Source organism: Pongo pygmaeus, chromosome 10 (genome assembly GCF_028885625.2).
Source record: "Pongo pygmaeus isolate AG05252 chromosome 10, NHGRI_mPonPyg2-v2.0_pri, whole genome shotgun sequence".
Taxonomy (NCBI): Eukaryota; Metazoa; Chordata; class Mammalia; order Primates; family Hominidae; genus Pongo; species Pongo pygmaeus.
This window is the reverse complement of record NC_072383.2, coordinates 78970216-78990499: the sequence shown is the minus strand read 5'-3', so window position 1 is coordinate 78990499 and position 20284 is coordinate 78970216. Positions and strand designations below refer to the sequence as shown.

The 20284-nt window shown below is 37.8% G+C and overlaps 1 protein-coding gene across 1 annotated transcript in view; it reads left to right on the top strand.

The window, feature by feature from the left end:
- The first annotated feature begins 7562 nt into the window (after window positions 1-7562).
- LIN7A (lin-7 homolog A, crumbs cell polarity complex component) overlaps window positions 7563-20284 on the top strand; it is a 148702-nt gene continuing 135980 nt past the window's right edge. The window contains exon 1 of the mRNA XM_054444644.2: window positions 7563-8183. Coding sequence (XP_054300619.1) covers window positions 8102-8183 — 82 coding nt within the window. The 5' untranslated portion in view covers window positions 7563-8101. The remainder of the gene's footprint in view (window positions 8184-20284) is intronic.

Genomic DNA, 20284 nt, shown 5'->3' with positions numbered 1-20284 from the left:
TGGCATATGATAGAATGCATGCAATGAAACAGGAATAAATCCATCGCAGGTATTATAATCTGGAAGCACAAAATTGAAAATGGCCACTTTGGCACTGGATTATTCAAAACGACAAGGCCATAATTGAGTGGAATTCATGTTTATAAAGATGCTATAAACAAGACTGATTTTCATTCACAGCCCTGTTTGAGATAGCAAAAGCCTAGAAACAACCGGAGAGTACACCTATGACAGACTATTTTAATGAAATTTTATGAAGTAGTTAAGAAGAATTATGTAGATCTATATGTATTGATATGAAAATATCACTAAAATAAAATAAATAAATATGCAAAATATAGTGCACAGTAGAATTCTACTTAGAATTTTAAAAAGATATGTGCACCTATAATATACGTTATATATATTTCATATAATATATGGTATTAAATATACCAAAAAAAATCCTTCTTAACATGGATGACTGTGATTGAGTAGGTTTCTGCAACACCTTTTGAATTGTTTGACATGTGCATTGTCTTATGTTTAAAATTCCAAAACAAAAACTCTTGTTAAGGAAAGAATATATAAGATATATAAAAGAGTTAATAGTTTGTTTGCTTATCTTACCTTGATAAAGATGGCAGAGATTTGCTTGCTGTCTCCACTTTTTGGGGATTTCTTTGATTTGGGGTCTAAATAAAAGTATTTATTCAGGTTGGTTTACCACAATTAATCTATGCAATATTCTGGGTGACAGGAGCCTTGAGATACTAACATAGAGTTAAAACCATCTTCAATTGCCTCGTTTTCTCCCATTCTAATTAAATCCCTAAAAGACTACAATAAAGTCACAACTGGATTTATTATGTGAGTAAATGCTTTAAGCAATAAGCAAAATTAAGAAAACTTTAGAAGAGGAAACTTCTCAGAGATACTGCATTTCAGGAAGTGGATCTGCCTTGTGTAATGGCATAGACTCAGGAATGGCATAAGGAGATTACAGGGTCAGAAAGGCCCACCTGACGGGCAAGAGTGTAAGAGTTCCTCCAGGACCAGAAAAGCCAGGAAACCACAGAAGCTGAGAGTAAGGAACTCAGTTTTAGAGGAGCATAATTTGATCCTCCTAATTAGTTTTGAGAAAAGGGCACTCTATGTTTTAGGCTGGGCCCAGAAAGATGATATTTAAATATAAACTAACTAAAATTATAGCAATTTTTGCTCCAAATTAGAGCATTGGAGGATAAAAACTAAAGAGAGTTTGGAATTCTCTACTGAATGTGCTGTCCATGCTAATTGTGCATTTAGCTCTTAAACTTGCTAATTACTGACATGTATGTTTCCCAGCACACTTAGAGTAAATTCTGTTACTAGCCCCAATTACTGTGCAGTGTAAGAATGTGAAGAATTTGAAGATGGCCTGTTCATCTGTTTCTTCCTAATATCTTTAATTAACTCCATACTACCAAAATTAGAGATAAATTTTGCTGGTGGAAGGAATAAGTTAAGCTATATTTAAAGGGATAGAAGTCAGACATTGAGGTGCTCCTCAAGAGAAAGCCATTTTAACCATGTTTTAAATAAAGCTAGAGTCCCAAACAAACAAGTCCTAGCTATCATTAATGTCCTCTCCAAGTATCAGGTGACAGTGTTGTCCCTTCACCATGGTAAGATTCCCCAGCCACACTGAGACTCTATTATATTCATTTTGCCCCTCCTCTTTCTTTAGTTTTCTATGAAATTCCTTAGATTCCTTTTATTTTATAAAAATAAAAATAAAACACATACAGGAATGCAAAAAAAAAAAAAAAGAAGAAGAAGAAGTTTCTGGTCTATTTAGCAATCCTCTGATTCAAAGTTGCAAAGAGTAGCTCTCTCTGCTCAAAGGTAAAACATTCTCCAATCTACATGCAAGAAAGTAAATATTTCTAAGTTTCTTCTGGAAGTCAACATAAATTGCCTCCAGAAAGTCATCACAATCCACACTTACCTTTTTTATTTCTGTATCCCTTTAACACATATAAATTTATAGTATCATTTATTATTGATATATCATTTTGTAATTAATTTTATGCTTTTATTTTCCAATTATTTTGTAAACTCCGTAAAAATATGAATGTCTCCTACTTCTAACTCCATCCCCGGTCCTGTGTCCTAGTCAGTACATACACATCAAGTGCAGTGCAGATTTGTTATTTTAAAAAATGTTCTATTAAGTACAATGTGACTTTTTCCCTGACCACTCTAAAGTAGCCTCTTTCCCTGCTGTATATTTCATCACAACATCCTATTTATTTTCATCATATACTTTGTGGTATGCTGGTAAATGTTTAACAAGTGGCTTTCTAGAGGGAGGAAAAAAAATTGGAATAGAGAATTTACCAATCCCAATGGTTTAAATACTGCCACCATGGTCAATCAAAAGATACAATGTGATATAACTGAAAGTGATGTTGAGACAAAATGCACATTATTAGGTCTCACATACAGTGTGAATAGGTTTCAACACATCAATGTTCATGATAATCAATATCTAAGATTATCTGATTGATTGGCTAATTTGTATTTCATCTGTCTCTCTTCATCAAAACTAAGTTCCAGTCACAGAATAGTGCCTAGCATATTGCAGGTGCTTAATTTGTTGGACAAAAGCATAACTTTTTACTTAATGTTAAATATATTCAAAATGTTTAGATGACAATGGTAATAAACATGTTTTTTAAATTGTTAAAATTTGTGAGTTCTAATAGTTTAGAAATATCTCCTGAGCAAATGTGAGAAGAGACTGTTTTACTTTTAAAAATTAGTTTGTTTAATATTTCTTGTATTTCTAGACATTTCCGAGAGATGTAAATATGAATTTGGGATGCATAAAGAAAAACAAAAAACTAAGCTTTGAATTTAAATTTCACTATTAAAAGAACAGTCATAACTTCTAACTGTGAAAACGGAGAAGTGTTATTTCTTTTGGAGAAAATAAAAAATAATAATAATTAGAATTTACTTTTTTTTTTTTTTTTGAGAAAGTTTTGCTTTTTTTTGCCCAGGCTGGAGTGCAATGGCGTGATCTCAGATCACCTCAACCTCTGCCTCCTGGGTTCAAGCCATTCTCCTGCCTCAGCCTCCCGAGTAGCTGGGATTACAGGCATGTGCCACCATGCCTGGCTAATTTTGTATTTTTAGTAGAGACTGGGTTTCTCCATGTTGGTTAGGCTGGTCTCGAACTCCCAACCTCAGGTGATCCACCCGCCTTGGCCTCCCAAAGTGCTGGGGTTACAGGCATAAGCCACCGCGCCCACCGTTAGAATTTACTTTTAATATTTTAATTTCATCCTAAATATTTTAACACCTAACTCTGAATTAGTAACTCTTCATTCTGAAGTTAGTAATCTTTAATGCAGATGCTATGATACAAATAATTTTCTTAGCATAGATTGTATTCATACATTTTATTGTATGGTTGGCACAAAGAAATTAATGAAAGGTTCATTGTATTTCTGTTCATTAATTATATTACCTTCCACCACCTAACTCTCAATAGCTCTATTTAGGCTTGTTTTTTTTTAATTACACTCCAAAATGAACTGCTGATTTTACCCAAATACACACTGTACCTGCTCCCTCATCCCTGGCTTTTCTCTCCTGCCTGCTATAAGGCCCTTCTCCCTATCCCTGTCTTTTGTAATTCTGACATTATTCTAGATCTAGTTTAGTCGTCAATTTATTCATTCTTTGCACAATACTTAGTCACTAATTGCTCCCTTTCTTGTTTATTGACTTTCTCTTCCTTATAGAATACCAGCCAAGTGAGAACAGGAACTTTTTCTTGTTCACTGCAATACCCCAATGCCTAGTACAGTGCTTGGCATATAGTCAGTATATTAAGTGTTTGTTGAATGAACAGACAAATAAGTAGTTATCAAAAAAATAAAGATAAAATAAATATAGTAAGATAGTCTATGATGGTTTTAAAAAATAAACATTTAAATTTCAAGGTATTGGTTGGCACTTCATCTTAATCTAGTGCTATTTTGACAAAGCTGTATGAATTAACCAAGATAACATGTTATCTTGAATCAGTCAAAAACAATTTCTAACACCCAGGCTGAGAGAACTCCAGATTGAAGGTGCTATTTTCTCATATGAAACTGTGCTCATTATACTTCATTTATAATCTAACTAAACACATTTCCTTGGTATGCTAATGCTCTATGCAAACCTTCTCTAGATTTTGTCATATAATTTTAAAAAATTCAATTAAGTGAAACCGACCTTAACATAGCTTTGAATGATTTTGCTAAGAACAGATTTTATATATCAAATAGGCAGTTGTTTGACTATTAACCTATATGTATACAGAATGGAAACAGTATCATAGTTCTTTTGTCCTTTGACCTAACTTCCCTTCGTCCATTCCTCTCTTTGAGTATGTCTCAAGCCAACACACACACAAAATAAAAGAGAGAGAGAAAAGACACGTGTGTGTATATATATATAAAATATATCATATATATGTATTAAATATATTTCACATGTATTAAATATATTTATTATTATATTAAGATATATTTATAATATATATTTATATCTCTTAAAAGATATATATCTTAATAGATGTAAACTTATATATCTCTTAAAAGATTTTATATACATATATATACTTATCTGGAACTCTGAAATAAAAGGCTGAAATCACTAAATCTTCAACAACATAGAATAAAGTATGATGAGGCCTGGCGTGGTGGCTCATGCCTGTAATCCCAGCACTTTGGGAGGCTGAGGCAGACGGATCACTTGAGGTCAGGAGTTCGAGGCCAGCCTGATCATAATGGTGAAGCCCCGCCTCCACAAAAAACACAAAAATTAGCTAGGTGTGGTAGCGGGCGCCTGTAGGCCCAACTATTTGGGAGGCTGAGTCAGGAGAATCGCTTGAACCCTGGGGGCGAAGTTTGCAGTGAGCAGAAATCACTCCACTGCACTGCAGCCTGTGCGACAGAGTGAGACTCCATCTCAAAAAAAAAAAAAGAACAGAGTGTGATGTTTCTTAGTGGAAAGCACAGGGGATTGTGAAGCCAGGTGCTACTATTCTTAAGCAAGTTGTGTAACCTCTGTGAGCTTCAGTTTACTTATCTTCAAAATGGCATAAAAATACCTACTTTTCTGGGCTGGAAAGAAAGGGAAAGAGAGACCAACCTAGCACCAAGTCTGGCACGTATAAGTGCTCAATAAGTATTTATTGAATTAGTTAACTCCATGAAAATATAGTTACCATTGAACTAAATTTCTGCATATCATTTAATGAAAGAGTATAGTGATTTTGTAATCAAATAGCTAAGATAAAAGCATAATTACAAATATTTTAACAATTCTCAGGTAAATACACAGCAAAGCAACTGGCATGTGACTAGATCAAGTATATCCCTGCATGTCTCAAAAAGAAATTCACAAATATTATTGGAGAGATAGTATTTATTCATAAAAACAAATTCTAATGGATAATGAATTGTTGTTAATTTTCTACACCTGTGTAGACATAAGCTAAAGGGAATGAACTTTCCACTGCTAAAAATAATAACAGATGAATTTATGGTGATTTATGCTCCCTTTTAATTTCTCTTTTAATCTTGATTTAAAAACAACAACAACCCTACAGAGTCAACACAGAGAAAGAATGACAGAACAAATTTCAAATAGGAAGCTCAAGGCATAAGTCCAGAAATATGCTATGAAATGTTTAGTCCTGAGGATGCATCAGGAAACAAAAAGACAAAGAAAACTCTACCTTCACTGACACCACAATCAGGGATTTGTGTTGGAATGGGTACAATTTATGACTTTTGGGCTGATGAATCAAGCTGCTTAAATACATATTCCCTAATAAAGGATGTTGTAAAATAACTACATTAGAAGTCAAGGGATTTGTATGTTCTTTTATCCTCAGTTACTGAGTGAGGTTTAATAATTTTGTGCAAAAGCTTAGAACACACTCTGGCATCATTGCGCTCATCTCAACTTCTTTCTGTTGCTTAATTCAGGGCATGTGAATAACGGTAAAAAACCAAAGTTGTTTTTGCAACCTCTGGCCTCCAAGAGCACTTCCTTTTAATAGTGCTTAGAGTACTTACTGCACAGAAGCTTATGGTTTGCTCACTGTCTCCCAAGCAAGACTGGGCAGAGAGGGGGCCATCTCATTAACCTTTGCATGGTTAGCACCCAGCACAGAGCTTACCACATGGTTCCAGGGGATGTATGCTCATATAAATAAATTTGTATATTCTTTACTGTTTTCAAAGCACAGTCACATGTATGAGTCCATTAGACCCTCACAAAACTCAGTGAGATTACAAGGTAGAATTAGTTTCCTCATATGACAGATCTCTGTGACATTGAATGATATTATTTCCATTGTATGACAGAGGAGGAAACAGGATCAGTGAGAGATTGTGTGACTTCTGAAGAGCACATAACTAAGACTCAAATGTCAAGATCAGCATTCTTTCTTAAATACTTAATAAAAATAAGCTATCGAACTACTATTTTAGTTTTGTTTTTAGGGTCTGTTAAGTCTATATATGGCCAATCATCTTTGGCTTTCCCACATTGGTGAAATGTTGCTTTTTAAAATTCAATTGTAGACTATAAAATGAAAAAGACCTTCAGAAATCCCATCTGTAATCAGAAGAAAATGGCATCAATTATATGCAAATATTTTGCTATAAAACACTTTCTGCCTTTTAGAGTTTATTGCTAGCCCAAACAATTCAGCTCTGTCACAGGAAACAAGATGGAGGCAGCTTTGTCATTTCCAATCCTGCACCCACAGTCACTCCTATTCAGTTTATAGAAGGTTTCTTTATGTTTCTTGATTTTGTAGTCAGGAAATGAATCCCTACTATGACAAGATAGTGAAAGTACCCTTTTTATTGGGGCGAAGAAGTCACAGCCAGTATTTGAAGGCTCTTGTAATTTAATCCTGATCAACTGACTCTAAAGCCAAGTTTTTAATAACACCATCTCCCACTAGATTACAGGCTACAGGAAGTCAGAGACTAAATTGAACTCCTAAATCAAGGCGTGGCACAAGGCAATGTAACTCTTCTATCTCAATTCCTGGCATATATGTTAATCAATCAATAAGTGGCATCTCTGAACCACTGGTTAGAAATCAACATGAAAAGTGCTAGGTACGTATTTTTCAAACTTAGTGATAGACAACCAAAATCAGTTTGGACATTAAGAGCAAAGTTTTTGTTGTTGGGTGGGTGGGGGGGAGTGGGGCATGTTTACAAGATGTGGTATGTAAAAACTTCGGAGAAAATCTGAACACTCTTCTTGTTTCTGAGTTACATTTACTGAATTGGTAATGTATTAACAGTGGCTTGAAAAAGAAAAACTTAGTGATAGAAACTTACCTACATGTTTTTTATTTTGAAGCACTTTTTAAGAGGTTTGCCTTTCTTTTTTTTTTTTTTTTTTTTTCCAGGCAATATATTCAGGTCCTAAAGGAACATCTACTGATGGAACGCTGGCCTTTAGTCAGTTATCTTTATATGCCGTTATAGGTCAACATTCCGAAAAACTTCAACAGAAATTAACTGCAAATGTAATTACATCCCAAACATTTCTGACAATGGAAGCGTTTTCTCTCTAAAAGGGATGGGATTATTGGATTGGCAATTTCTCTTAATCTGAGAAAACTCATCTCCCACTCCCTTCCCCATATCCCCTTTCCATCCTCTCTCTTCCCCTGATATATACACGCACACGCATGCACACACGTATATTCTGACCATTTTATTAGACTGGAAAGTTGAAAGGAAGCAGCCAGCCAGCTACACCCACCCAGCGCTCCCGGGGGTGGAATAGCAAAGTTCTAGGGCAGAGCCTTCCCTCCCAGAGCCCGGCGATGCAGTGGTTCTCGTATACCTGCTCAGCTCCGCACCGCAACTGAAGATCTGCCGCCGCGGAACAGTTGCGTCTCCATCTGGCTACCAACCCACCCAAGCTTTCTTCTCCACCACCACCACCTTCCTTCCTTCCCCCTCCTCCCCCTGCTTTCCGTCTTCCCTCTCCACCCCCGCCCCCAATCTCCTCCTTTTTTTCTCACTACGAGCGGTTGCTGATGCTGAAGCCGAGCGTCACTTCGGCTCCCACGGCAGACATGGCGACATTGACAGTAGTCCAGCCGCTCACCCTGGACAGAGGTAAGGGAGCGGCTCGCTCGCCAGGCCACCAGGTCCTCTCTCCCGTCCTCCCTCCCCCGCCTGCCAATTCCCAACGGGACACTGGACGCGTTCAGGCGGGGGGAGAAAGGGAGCGAGGACGAGCCAGGCAGGCGTTTCGCGCCGAGAACAGGACACTTTCTTCCCTTTTCTCTCCCCGCTACGTCCCCGCTGCCCCTTCCCACTGTACTCGCCCCGCCGAGGGGACGCCTCCTTCTGGCTCTGGGGTCCCCGCTGCCACTCCCAGCCTCTCGCCCGGTCGTCTCCGGGCCTCTGGCTTTGTTGGAGCGGCTGCGCGGGGACGGCTATAGGCGCCAGGGGCTCGGGGTTGGAGAGGGGCAGAGAGCAAGCTCGCCCGGCCAGAGCCCAGAGGAGACCTGCGAGGCAGCCGCCTGTCATCCTGCTTGGCGCAGGGGCCCGGGAGGAAGGAAGTTTGTCCAGGCGCCGGAGGGCGAGGGTCGGTCCAACTGCTGGAGTCCCGGCGGCCGCTCGGGGGGCGGGCTGGGCGCACCCCGGGGCGGCCGCGCGCACAGTGGCGGGGCTGCAGCAGGCAGGGAGCTGCCCTCTGTCGAAAGGGCAAGGCAGAATGCGGGGAGCCGATACCCAGCAGCCGAGCTCAGCTCTCCGCGGCTTCGCGTTCGAAAGCGGCGAGGGTCGCGTCTGCTCCCGCCGCCGGCAGCTCCCGGTCGGTAGCAACTCTCGGCTTCTCCCGCGCCAGCCTCTCTCGTCCTCTCCCAGCTCGGTGCCACCGCGGCGCCCGGGCTGCGGAAGGCGCGGGGACAAAGCGCAGGTCGGGTTAAAATTCAACTTCTGACCTGCGACCCAGTGAGTCCTGCTCTCTGACTTGAATGGGGAAAGTGTTCGCTTCCTCCCCAGGACGCCCCCACTAAGCTCAGGGATGGAGTCCTTGCTGATATCGGGGCCTCGCTGGTGCACCCGTGCGGGGTTATACCTGTCCCTGAGTGTGTGGGTTTCCTTCCTGGCTTCCAACGTCCAGTGATGAAGGCGCTCGAGTCCTACGGCTCTGCAGAGTAGGACACCCGCTAGTCCCTGTCCGCAGCCACCGGATTTAGGACCCTAGGCGGCCATTTGGAACTGGTGTGCTCAGAAGAAAATGATTTAGTCCGCTGTACCTCTAAAAATTTTCTTTCTAGAGGATTAAACTGAACGATGGGACAAGGCAGAAGAGCATCCTGCTGGGAGTACAGTAACAAAGCCGGTGAACTCAGTTTGAGGTTTTTAATTTGGAGAGACTGTGGGTGACTTTAACGCAATCTGTTGGCGCCAGAACAGATGTTATGTGGTGCCCATAGCAACCTTTCTTAGGGTAAGAGTTGAGAAATATTAGAAAATGTTGATTTGCAAGCTGGCAAAATTAATAACAGTAGTTAAAGACCTCAGAAATCCATTGTATAATCCATGATTTTACCCACAATATCATCATCTGCACTAAGCAGGATAAATCCATTGCCCGTAAGAACGAAACAGATGGCAAGCTATCAGAAACTATGGGCTTCCCAAGTATTTATGTTTTAATGTAATGAGCTCTTATATTGTCCCATTACAAAATCACAGTCGTTAAACATCCCAAATCAAGTGACTATGTTAGGAGCAAAAACTCCAAGAAGATTGCATACCTGAGTCGTTTTATATACTACCGCTACTACTACTAATAAAAATATTTCAATGTTTGGGTTTTACCTTAGCCCTTAGATGCCCCAGTCAGTTGATGAGAGAAGGTGCTAATCGGACTAAGATTTATTCTTAAAGTTTGCTCTTGTTCACAGCCAAACTCTACTTGTCCTTCTGAGTGTAATTACGTACATGCAGTAGCTCAGGAGACAAGCAGGGTTACCCTGTGGACGAGTCTGAAAAAATTCACCAGCAGCTCATGGAAAATCTATAACCAAGAGATGATGGGTTATTGGCATCACCACTGAGCATAAAGCCAATATATAAAAATATTGTTCTCTGTTTCTTATTCAAATGTGATTAATTGATTACTTTCATTATGAAACTGATGAAAGAAAAGGTTCTAAAAATTTCCCTTCAAAAAAAGGTGCATTTTTAAAGAGGCAACCCAGTATTACATATCTGGGTCCTAGCTGCAACTCTGATACTCACTCTGCATACATCAGCCTCTCTGGACATCAGATTCTTTCTGTGCCACATGAGGAGTTTGAATTAGATGATTCTAACACTGTGCTGCTTTAGCAGCCTATAATTCAATTAATTAGAGTTAGGACTCAGTTTTTGGTCACCTACTGGGAGATTTTCCAGATCACCTCTCTCCCAGGCTGCTTTGGTACCCTTTGATGTGCTCTAAATTGACTTGCTGCTTTGGCCCCATTAAAGCATTTATCACACTCTGTTGCATTTGTCTATCCCTATTGGATAGAACTCCTTGAGGGAAGAGACCATTTCTAAATTCATCTTTGAATTTTCAGTGTCTGCCATAGTCCCTGACTCACAGTACAATAAAAAATTAATGTTAAGTTGGTGTAAGAAAACTCAAGATAGCAATAACTTAAGCAATGTTAAAATATAGTGATTTCCTAGTGAACTGAGGTGCATTTCATAGATTCACAGTATTTTGACCATGGAAAGGATGATAGTGATAACATCGGCCAGAGATTCTCAACCTAGCTTTCCCCTATACACTTGATGGTTTCCCATCAGTAACGATAGCTCATTAAAACTGTGATGTTTAACCAAGAGGAATTGTGGCAGGTAGGCAAAGGAGAGGAAGGGAAGAAGGTGCTTGACAAAGCCTCCCAAGGGCATCCCAGCAAATCTGAATATATAATCCACAATTTTATACCTGCTAGTTCTTTTTTGGTATCTTCATTTTACAAATGAAAAAGCATGAAAAAGTGATGATACGAGATGTTTTCAAGTTGCCCTACTATTTAGTGGAGATTTTTATATTACAATTGAATTATTTTTGCTTGCTACCTTTTGACATCATACATGGATATAGTCTTCAGGGCAAACATTTTAAGCAAACAAATCAAAGCTAGGGATTGAAATTAAGATTTACTGCTTCCCAAATTTGAAAGATATATCTGAAAGTAAGAAACTCAGAAGTCTGCACCTAGCTTCTTGGGTCTGCTCTGGGAAGTAAGCTTTTTCAAGATCTAGGCTGGGCCCCAAAAGGATGAACAAGGTGATTTCAGACTTTCATGGCTCTGTGCCTATCCAAAACTCTTTCTGATCTGCCATGAAGACCTGAGATCAACCCTGTAAAGGCCTCTGGGTGGCTATGGTCATTGTAAGTTCTTATTGACTTTGGTCCCAGTCCTTGATATCCTTCACTTAATGAGTACCTATCATAAGCCAGACCCTATTGTGGGATTGGTACGCACTGGTGTGATAAAGAGACATAATTCTACTGTTTGTGGTAATTAGAACCTGCTAGGAGAGGGAGATTAAAATACACACAGAAGCAAATATTCATTTATCACCTACTATATGCAAGATGCTGGAGGAATACCAGAAACAAAAGTTTCTGCTTTTGTGGTCCTTACGAGTCTAATGGGAGAGACGGATGATAAGTAAGGGCTTAATTAATTAATTTAACAAATAAATATTGTGCACCAGACTTATGCCAAACATTGTTTTATACACTGTGCCAGTGCTAATGCACAAAATAAATAAAATCTAATGGCATTTGCATGCTAATGAGAGTCACACAATGAACACATACATATACAACTACAAGTGCCAAGGAGAAGAAATAAAACTGGGTAAAGGAGAGTGCTGTAAATGGGAGCTGCTGTTTCAGATGTGTTAGTAAAGGAACACCCTCCTGAGTCAGTGACATTTGAGAAGAGCCCTGTAGAAAGTGAGGAGGCAAAGTTGCAGATACCTGGGGAAATGTCCTCAGGAGGAGGAACTCCTGTGCATACTGGGAACACCCAGGAAGGTCAGTGTGAAAAAGTGAGAGAGGGAAGAATATGAAAAATGGGATGTGTAAAGTTGGTAGCCAGGGTTGAGATGATGTAACTCATAATTAGAATTTCAGATTACTTGAAAATTTGAAGTGCTCTGAAGAAAATAAACATGTGGTTGGAATAGAGAATAACAGAGAAGGGCCTGTTTGGTTAGCATTGGTCGAGGAAGGCTCACTGAGAAAGCAAAATTTAAACTATGTTTTGGTGTATTAGATTAATAAGATCCTTAGGAAAAGCATTCTGGAGAGAGTGAAGAGTATACATAAAAGCAGGTCCACAGTCACAACTTGTCTGTCTTTCAGTTTTTACATTTATAACCAAGAAAATGATCAAAAACTGAAATTACCAAGAAATAATAACACATTAATTATGCATCCTGGGGTAGAAATTTAATTATATATGCCAAGAAAATTCATAGATCAGCATTTTGCTTCTTTGTATTGCAAGGCTAAAACATCATATATTATAATTAGATTTTCAGAAATATACTGAGCACTGTAATTTACATGTCACTATGCATAAATCTACATGTTGAATCCAAGTGGTCATAATAGGAGATATATTCATTTTCAGTCCAATATTTTATGTTAGACAGTGGTATAGAAAGTAGTACATGTCATTTACCCTTGTAACAAAGAGAAGATACTGATAAGGAAATTAGTGAGGAATTCTTCTCTTCCAGGCCTTAAAATGTTCATAGCAACTCTTCTCTACATCAGAGGTTAGTTTGCTCAGATTTAATCTTTAAAACCAGGAATGACCTTCAGCTAAACTCAAGGGAACAAAGCAAAATGCAATCCTTAATACTTAACGCGTGGATATTAAAGAACATAGAAATGCTTCAGGAATTAAGGACTGCATGGATTTAGGGACTTTCTCAAGTATGGTAGCTCCAACTCTCCTTCACTTTTCATCTCAAGGTCAGAGAAGATAATACAAAATAACTCTTCAAATTTTACTTTTGCTTACTCTGTTCCCTTAATTTTAAGCCAAATGGCTCTTGAATACTCATGGCTTATGAAGGAATAATACAAAACCAACTCTTGGAGAAAAATGATTAATTAAAACATTTCTAATACTTTCTTTATGACATGATTAGTAGCTTCCAATCTGCATTTAAATGCTTACATAAGATACAAGGTTGGTATTACTATCATCTAACTTTTCTGTGAGTTAAATTCATTTTGGACAAGTTGCAAAAATGAAAATGGAAATCTTTATTTCTTGGCTTCTAAAATAAGTCATAATTTAAAATATTGATTAAACAAATCCTAGTGTGCTTTTCATTTAAAACAAATCAAACTTTTGTCCTTTAAAAAATCTGCTATAAAACCAAGAACTTTTACTTTGCGGATTTCAACCTCATGGAAAACAAGTATAAGAACAAAAATTGAATGCAAATAACTATCCCATAGGTGTCACATTTCTCATAGAATTTGTGATACATTGCAATTTTTCTCTTTTCCCTTTTCACTTTTCAAGGCAGGCAGAGCTTATTACTTCATGCATCTTCTGATGCAAGCCCTGGGAAGCCTATAGCTTTTCTAATCAGCTTTATTCACTGGTTTTTATAAAATCTGTATTTGCCAGAAAATTGCTTTTGCTTACATTCCAGAGGGATTTGCTCCTTCTCTTACTCCTAGTTTGTTTGTTTGTTTGTTTTAATTTGACATGGAGAAAGATTAAGGAAGAAGGAAAATAAAAATTAGGTTAGTCTTTATGTCATTTTCAAGAGGTATGCTCTGGTGTTTTGATCAGGGGTAGAAAAGAGGAGGGCTGACTATATTTTATGTCTCTTGTCCTAAATCCTTCCCACAGCAGCAGCCACATGTGTTTTAGTGTACAAACAAGTAAGCGCTTGCTTGCTCTCTCATATTTTCTCTGGGCTCCAGCAAATATTAAAAAATTGAACTGAACTTTTTTATTTCTTTGTAAATCAATGAGTGTTTCCTTTCACACTATATAGTTACAAAACACTCCAGGAGTTTTCCTTTTTTTTTTTTTTCTTTTTGACAGAGTCTTGCTCTGTTGCCCAGGCAGGAGTGTGGTGGTATGATCTCGGCTCACTGCAACCTCTGCCTTTTGGGTTTAAGTGATTCTCTGGCCTCAGCCTCCCAAGCAGCTGAGACCACAGGCAACACCACCAGGTCCAGCTGATGTTTTTGTATTTTTTAATAGAGACAGGTTTTTGCCATGTTGGCCAGGCTGGTCTGGAACTCCTGACCTCAGGTGATGCATGTGCCTCAGCCTCCCAAAGTGCTGGAATTACAGGCAAGAGCCACTGCACCCAGCCTGTTTTTTATTTGATAATTAAAAGTTACAAAGAGAATGACCCAAATCTCTAAAGCATTTTGGTTACAAAAATAAGAAATTTGGTGAATCCTTTCTAGTTTGGTGTGTCAGCCATCCAAGCCCTGAGATGTATTTGGTGTGCTCCTGTCAGTTATGAAATTAATGCTCTTGCTTATGAGTGTTGTTTTTCAGGGATCACAACTAAGGCCTAGCTCTTAAGTAGAGGAAAGGAAACATCTAGGGAGTACTATCAAATAGGAAGGTGTCCTGGGTATTAGAGATGGTGTTATATGCACAATGCCAGTATCTCTTTGAGTTCTTTTCTTAAAGTCATGACATTTGCCTGTTAGGATATACTTTCCATCAGGTCAGAGACCATGTCGGGTTTGTTTATGTAGAACCCAGCACATTGTGTGGCACATAGTTGGCACGCTCTTTGTATTTGTTGATTGAATGAGTGAATGAATGAATAAAATTGGCTTAGCAAGACTTAGCTGTCATGGATTATTCTTAATGCAACAAAACAAAACAAAACAAAAGCCTTCTAACCTAAAATAATGCAAAAGTAGTGGCTACCTTAGGATGTCACTTTGCCTCTCTGTGTATGTAGCTGGCTCCTACAGGTGTAGTGCTCTCCAGGGCCAAGAAAGAATGTGAGGTGTTGGTTTTGATAGTCATAGCCCTGTTTCAGTTGTCTGCATTTACCCTGCTGTTTTACTTATGAATTGAATCGCACAAGCTAATGTCAGAATACAACTGAAAAGGTTTTTTAAATGGGGGGAGTTGCTATAGAATTGCCCTCCTCCACACACATATATATATAAGCTACACTTTTCAATTTTTTTAACCATAAATACATGAATGACAGAACTATGTCCTAATAAACAAATTAAAATGGATTTAACTTGAACTCACTCTGTACTACCAAATGTGAACTTAGCCTTAAAAATTGTATTAATTTCATCCATGCCTTAGTTCTGGTTTATTCAATTGAGATATTTAAAAAAAAAAAGATTGAATTTTGCTAAGTAATATACTAACTGAATTCAAACACTTGTCCAATAAAAATAAATATGCCCGAAAATCACTTGAAAAAAATCATGAGGGATTGAAACTTATTTTTAGTTATATTCAAGTATCTACCTGTCTTGGACATAAAGCTAGGGTGTCTAATTTCCATTGATGGTAATTTTCCTTAGAAACAATATAACTAGTCCAAGTCTAACTGTTTGTGCAACTTTTGTTTACTTGCCCAGTGTGGAGATAGTTATATTTCAATATAACATCTTCTGTTTTTAAATGAATCAAAGGATTACCTTTAACTAAAAAAAGATAGAATAATGGGAGTCACAACATGGCTATAAGATTTAAACCCATAAGATAGATGGAGAAACATAGCATGAAATCACACCTGGGTCTATTTAACAATAATGAAGAAAAAATGGGGAATATAGTTGAGGGACTGCTGAAAGTGATTTTTGAGGAAAATTGGAAAAGAGCAGTAATTGCTGATGGACAAATAACCTGCCTTCCAAAAAGATGACAAAGGTGTTTTCGGAAACTATGGGCCATCTATTTGTTGTTGCCTCCTGGCCCATATATATATATATTTTAAAATATATATAAAATGTGTGTGTATATATATATATTTAAAAGAATGAGATATTGGCACTTAGAAGAGAAAGTGGTGATCCCAGAGGCTACATGGAAAATCACTAACAGTAGATCTTGCAGAAGTTCAGACATATGCCATAGTCTCATTATATATTCATGACCCCACAACTCTCACAGACACCTTGTGGAAAATGTGAAAATACATAAAGTGGATGATTGCATTGTTGGATTTCTAGCAGAAACACTTCTCCAAGGAAGTTTGGTTCATGGTCTTGTTCGGCACTGTTACCAATATTTTGGATGAGCACCATAGAATATATTTTAACAAACTTTACAGGTGACTAAGCTAGGAGGAATAACAAATAATTTGGCCAACCCTACCAATATTCTAAAATTATTCCTAGCTTGAATGACAGGTTACAATAAAAGAGAAAAATTTAGAGGAAATGAATGTAGCTTTCATTTATTAGATTGAATCAAATTAGAATGCTGATTGCATATTGATTGTACTGGTGTATGACTGGAATAATCTGGTTTAAGAGTATTTTATTTGGAAAAGATTGAGGACTTTATTTATTAGGTTGGTGCAAAAGTAATTGAGGTTTTTGCCATTGAAGGTAATATCAAAGACTGCAATTACTTTTGCACCAACATAATAATAAATTCACCATAAGCAGTGTGATTAAATTATCAAAATATTATAAAAACTCTCTCAAAAGTTAAATATAAAACCATTTAATATTAATAATATAGAAAAACACTAATACACCATATCCTAGCAGGGATTATTTAAAAGATATTAGAATAACTGAATTGGTATATTAATCATGTTAATAATAAGTTTTAAAACATGATGAAAATTAAACTCAATACAATAAAAAATTAACTCAAGATGGATTAAAGACTTAAATGTAAGACCTAAAATCATAAAAAACCCTAGAAGAAAACCTAGGCATTACCATTCAGGACATAGGCATGGGCAAAGACTTCATGACTAAAACACCAAAAGCAATGGCAACAAAAGCCAAAATAGACAAATGGGATCTAATTAAACCAAAGAGCTTCTGAACAGCAAAAGAAACTATCATCAGAGAGAACAGGCAACCTACAGAATGGGAGAAGATTTTTGCAATCTACCCATCTGACAAAAGACTAATATCCAGAATCTACAAAGAAATAAATTTACAAGAAAAAAACAACCCCATCAAAAAATGGGCAAAAGATATGAACAGACATTCCTCAAAAGAAGACAATTTATGCAGCCAACAGACACGTGAAAAAATGCTTATCATCACTGGTCATCAGAGAAATGCAAATCAAATCCACAATGGGACACCATCTCACACCAGTTAGAATGGCGATCATTAAAAAGTCAGGAAACAGATGCTGGAGAGGATGTGGAGAAATAGGAACACTTTTACACTGCTGGTGGGAACATAAATTAGTTCAACCATTGTGGAAGACAGTGTGGTGATCCCTCAAGGATCTAGAACTAGAAATGCCATTTGACCCAGTGATCCCATTACTGGGTATATATCCAAAGGATTATAAATCATGCTACTATAAAGAGACATGCACATGTATGTTTACTGCAGCACTATTCACAACAGCAAAGACTTGGAACCAACCCAAATGTCCATCAATGATAGACTGGATTAAGAAAATGTGGCACATATACACCATGGAATACTATGCAGCCATAAAAAATGATGAGTTAATGTCCTTTGTAGGGACATGGATGAAATTGGAAATCATCATTCTCAGTAAACTATCACAAGGACAGAAAACCAAAAACACCGCATATTCTCACTCATAGATGAGAATTGAACAACGAGAACACACGGACACAGGGTGGGGAACATCACACAGCCAGGCCTGTCGGGAGGTGGGGGGATAGGGGAAGGATAGCATGAGGAGAAATACCTAATGTAAATGATGAGTTGATGGGTGCAGCAAACCAACGTGACACATGTATACCTATGTAACAAACCTGCACATTGTGCACATGTACCCTAGAACTTAAAGTACAATTTTTAAAAAATGATGAAAAACAAATTCACAGCAGTTTTTCTCAACTGAGATACCATTGGTAGTTAGGGCGCTAAGTTTATTTGTCATATAAGAGGTTTAGTAACCTTAGTTCCCAGGAGCTAAATGCCAGCTTGAATCACACTGTGTTAACTGAAAATATCCAATGAATTTCCACATTCCCTTTTTAAAGGCACTTCTATCCCATCTAGTTGAGAACCATCAATGTCCAAAAAAGTAGGATAGTTCAACATTAGAAAATAGTTTACCGTGGCCGGGCGCGGTGGCTCACGCCTGCAATCCCAGCACTTTGGGAGGCCAAGGCGGGCAGATCAGGAGATCCAGGACAGATCAGGAGATCCAGACCACGGTGAAACCCCTCTCTGATAAAAATACAAAAAATTAGCCTGGCGTGGTGGCAGGCGCCTGTAGTCCCAGCTACTCCGGAGGCTGAGGCAGGTGAATGGCCTGAACCCGGGAGGCGGAGCTTGCAGTGAGCCGAGATCACGCCACTGCACTCCAGCCTGGGCAACAAAGCGAGACTCTGTCTCAAAAAAAAAAAAAAAAAAAGAAAAGAAAAGAAAATAGTTTACTGTAACTCTTTACACTAACAGATTAAAGGAGAAAAACCATATCATTTTAGTATATATTGATAAAGGCATGTGATGAAAGATAACATTAGTATCTGATTAAAAAACAACTTTTAGTAATCTCTAAATAGAGGACTTCCTTAACTTTATAAAGACTAGGCATCAAATGCCGCCAATGTCAATTTTTTTTTTTTTTTTTTTTTTTTTTTTTTGAGATGGAGTCTCGCACTATCGCCCAGGCTGGAGTCCTGTGGCGTGATCTCGGCTCATTGTAAGCTCCCCCTCCCGGGTTCACCCATTCTCCTGCCTCAGCCTCCCGAGTAGGTGGGACTACAGGCGCCCACCACCATGCCCGGCTAATTTCTTGTATTTTTAGTAGAGACAGGGTTTCACCGTGTTAGCCATGATGGTCTCGATCTCCTGACCTCGTGATCCACCTGCCTCGGCCTCCCAAAGTGCTGGAATTGTCAAATATTATATTTAGAGGTGAAAGAGTGAACATTTCTATTCACATCACATCAAACACAGCACAAAAATGATTTAACCAATGTTATAAAACAATAAATAACAAAATATTAAATAGAAACTGTCAAAATAATTATTTCCGGATTGATTATCAACTACAAAGCTATTAGATAATATTAGTGAATTTGCTAAAGTTATACAACCTTTCATATGCACAAATCAATGATCCTATTTCTAAATAGTGTCCAAAAAAATCAATCCCTTATATTCAAATAATAAGTTAAAAATTGATGGAAAACTAATCTATAATAAAGAAGGAATTTTAAAAATAGGAATGAAAATAGGAACAAAAAAAGCTAAAATTATATTTTTGAATGCCTTCTGTATGTCATGTTTACTCTATAGGGAGGGAGATACAGAAATAAACAAGAGAGATTCTCTGTTAGTGATTGTGCTTATGTTCTAGTTAAGTCAACAGATAAAATATTTAAATAAGTAAACAAATAGTATGATTCCAGAGAGCAAAGTGCAGAGAAGAAAAGTTAGCAGTGGAATAGGACTGAAAGCTACACCATGAGATTCTGGAAGGGCTCTCCAAGGAGGTGACATTATAGCAGAAACAACCATGCAACGATCTGGAAGAACACTTTGAGAAGAGGAAAGAGCTAGTGAAAAGATGATCATCTTGGAGGGTGCAAGCAATAGCAAGCAGTAACTAGAAGAAAGAAAAGAAAGAGGAGAATGGAGCAGATGGATAGAGGGTGGTAGTCAGGTAGTAATGCCTATTTTACAAGATTGTCCTGAGGATTAAATGAGATAATGGACAGCAAAATACTGTGCAAACTGTAAAGTGACATTTTAATACTATTTTTTTTAAGTTTATATTGCACTAGAAGTCATTTCTGGAGTATTGTATTGTTTGGGAAGTCACATCTTTCTGTATTTAAAAACATACACTCCAGAGCTCATCCTGCCTGGGTTTGAATCACAGCTTTTCTACTTAATAGCTCTCCAATTTCCCTCAAAGTTACTTGAATAAGTCTCAGTTTTCTTATCTGTAAAATGGAAAATAGTGATAATAGCACTGATCTGATAAAGTTGTTGGTTTTAAATGAGTTAATGTGTATAAAGCACATAGAAC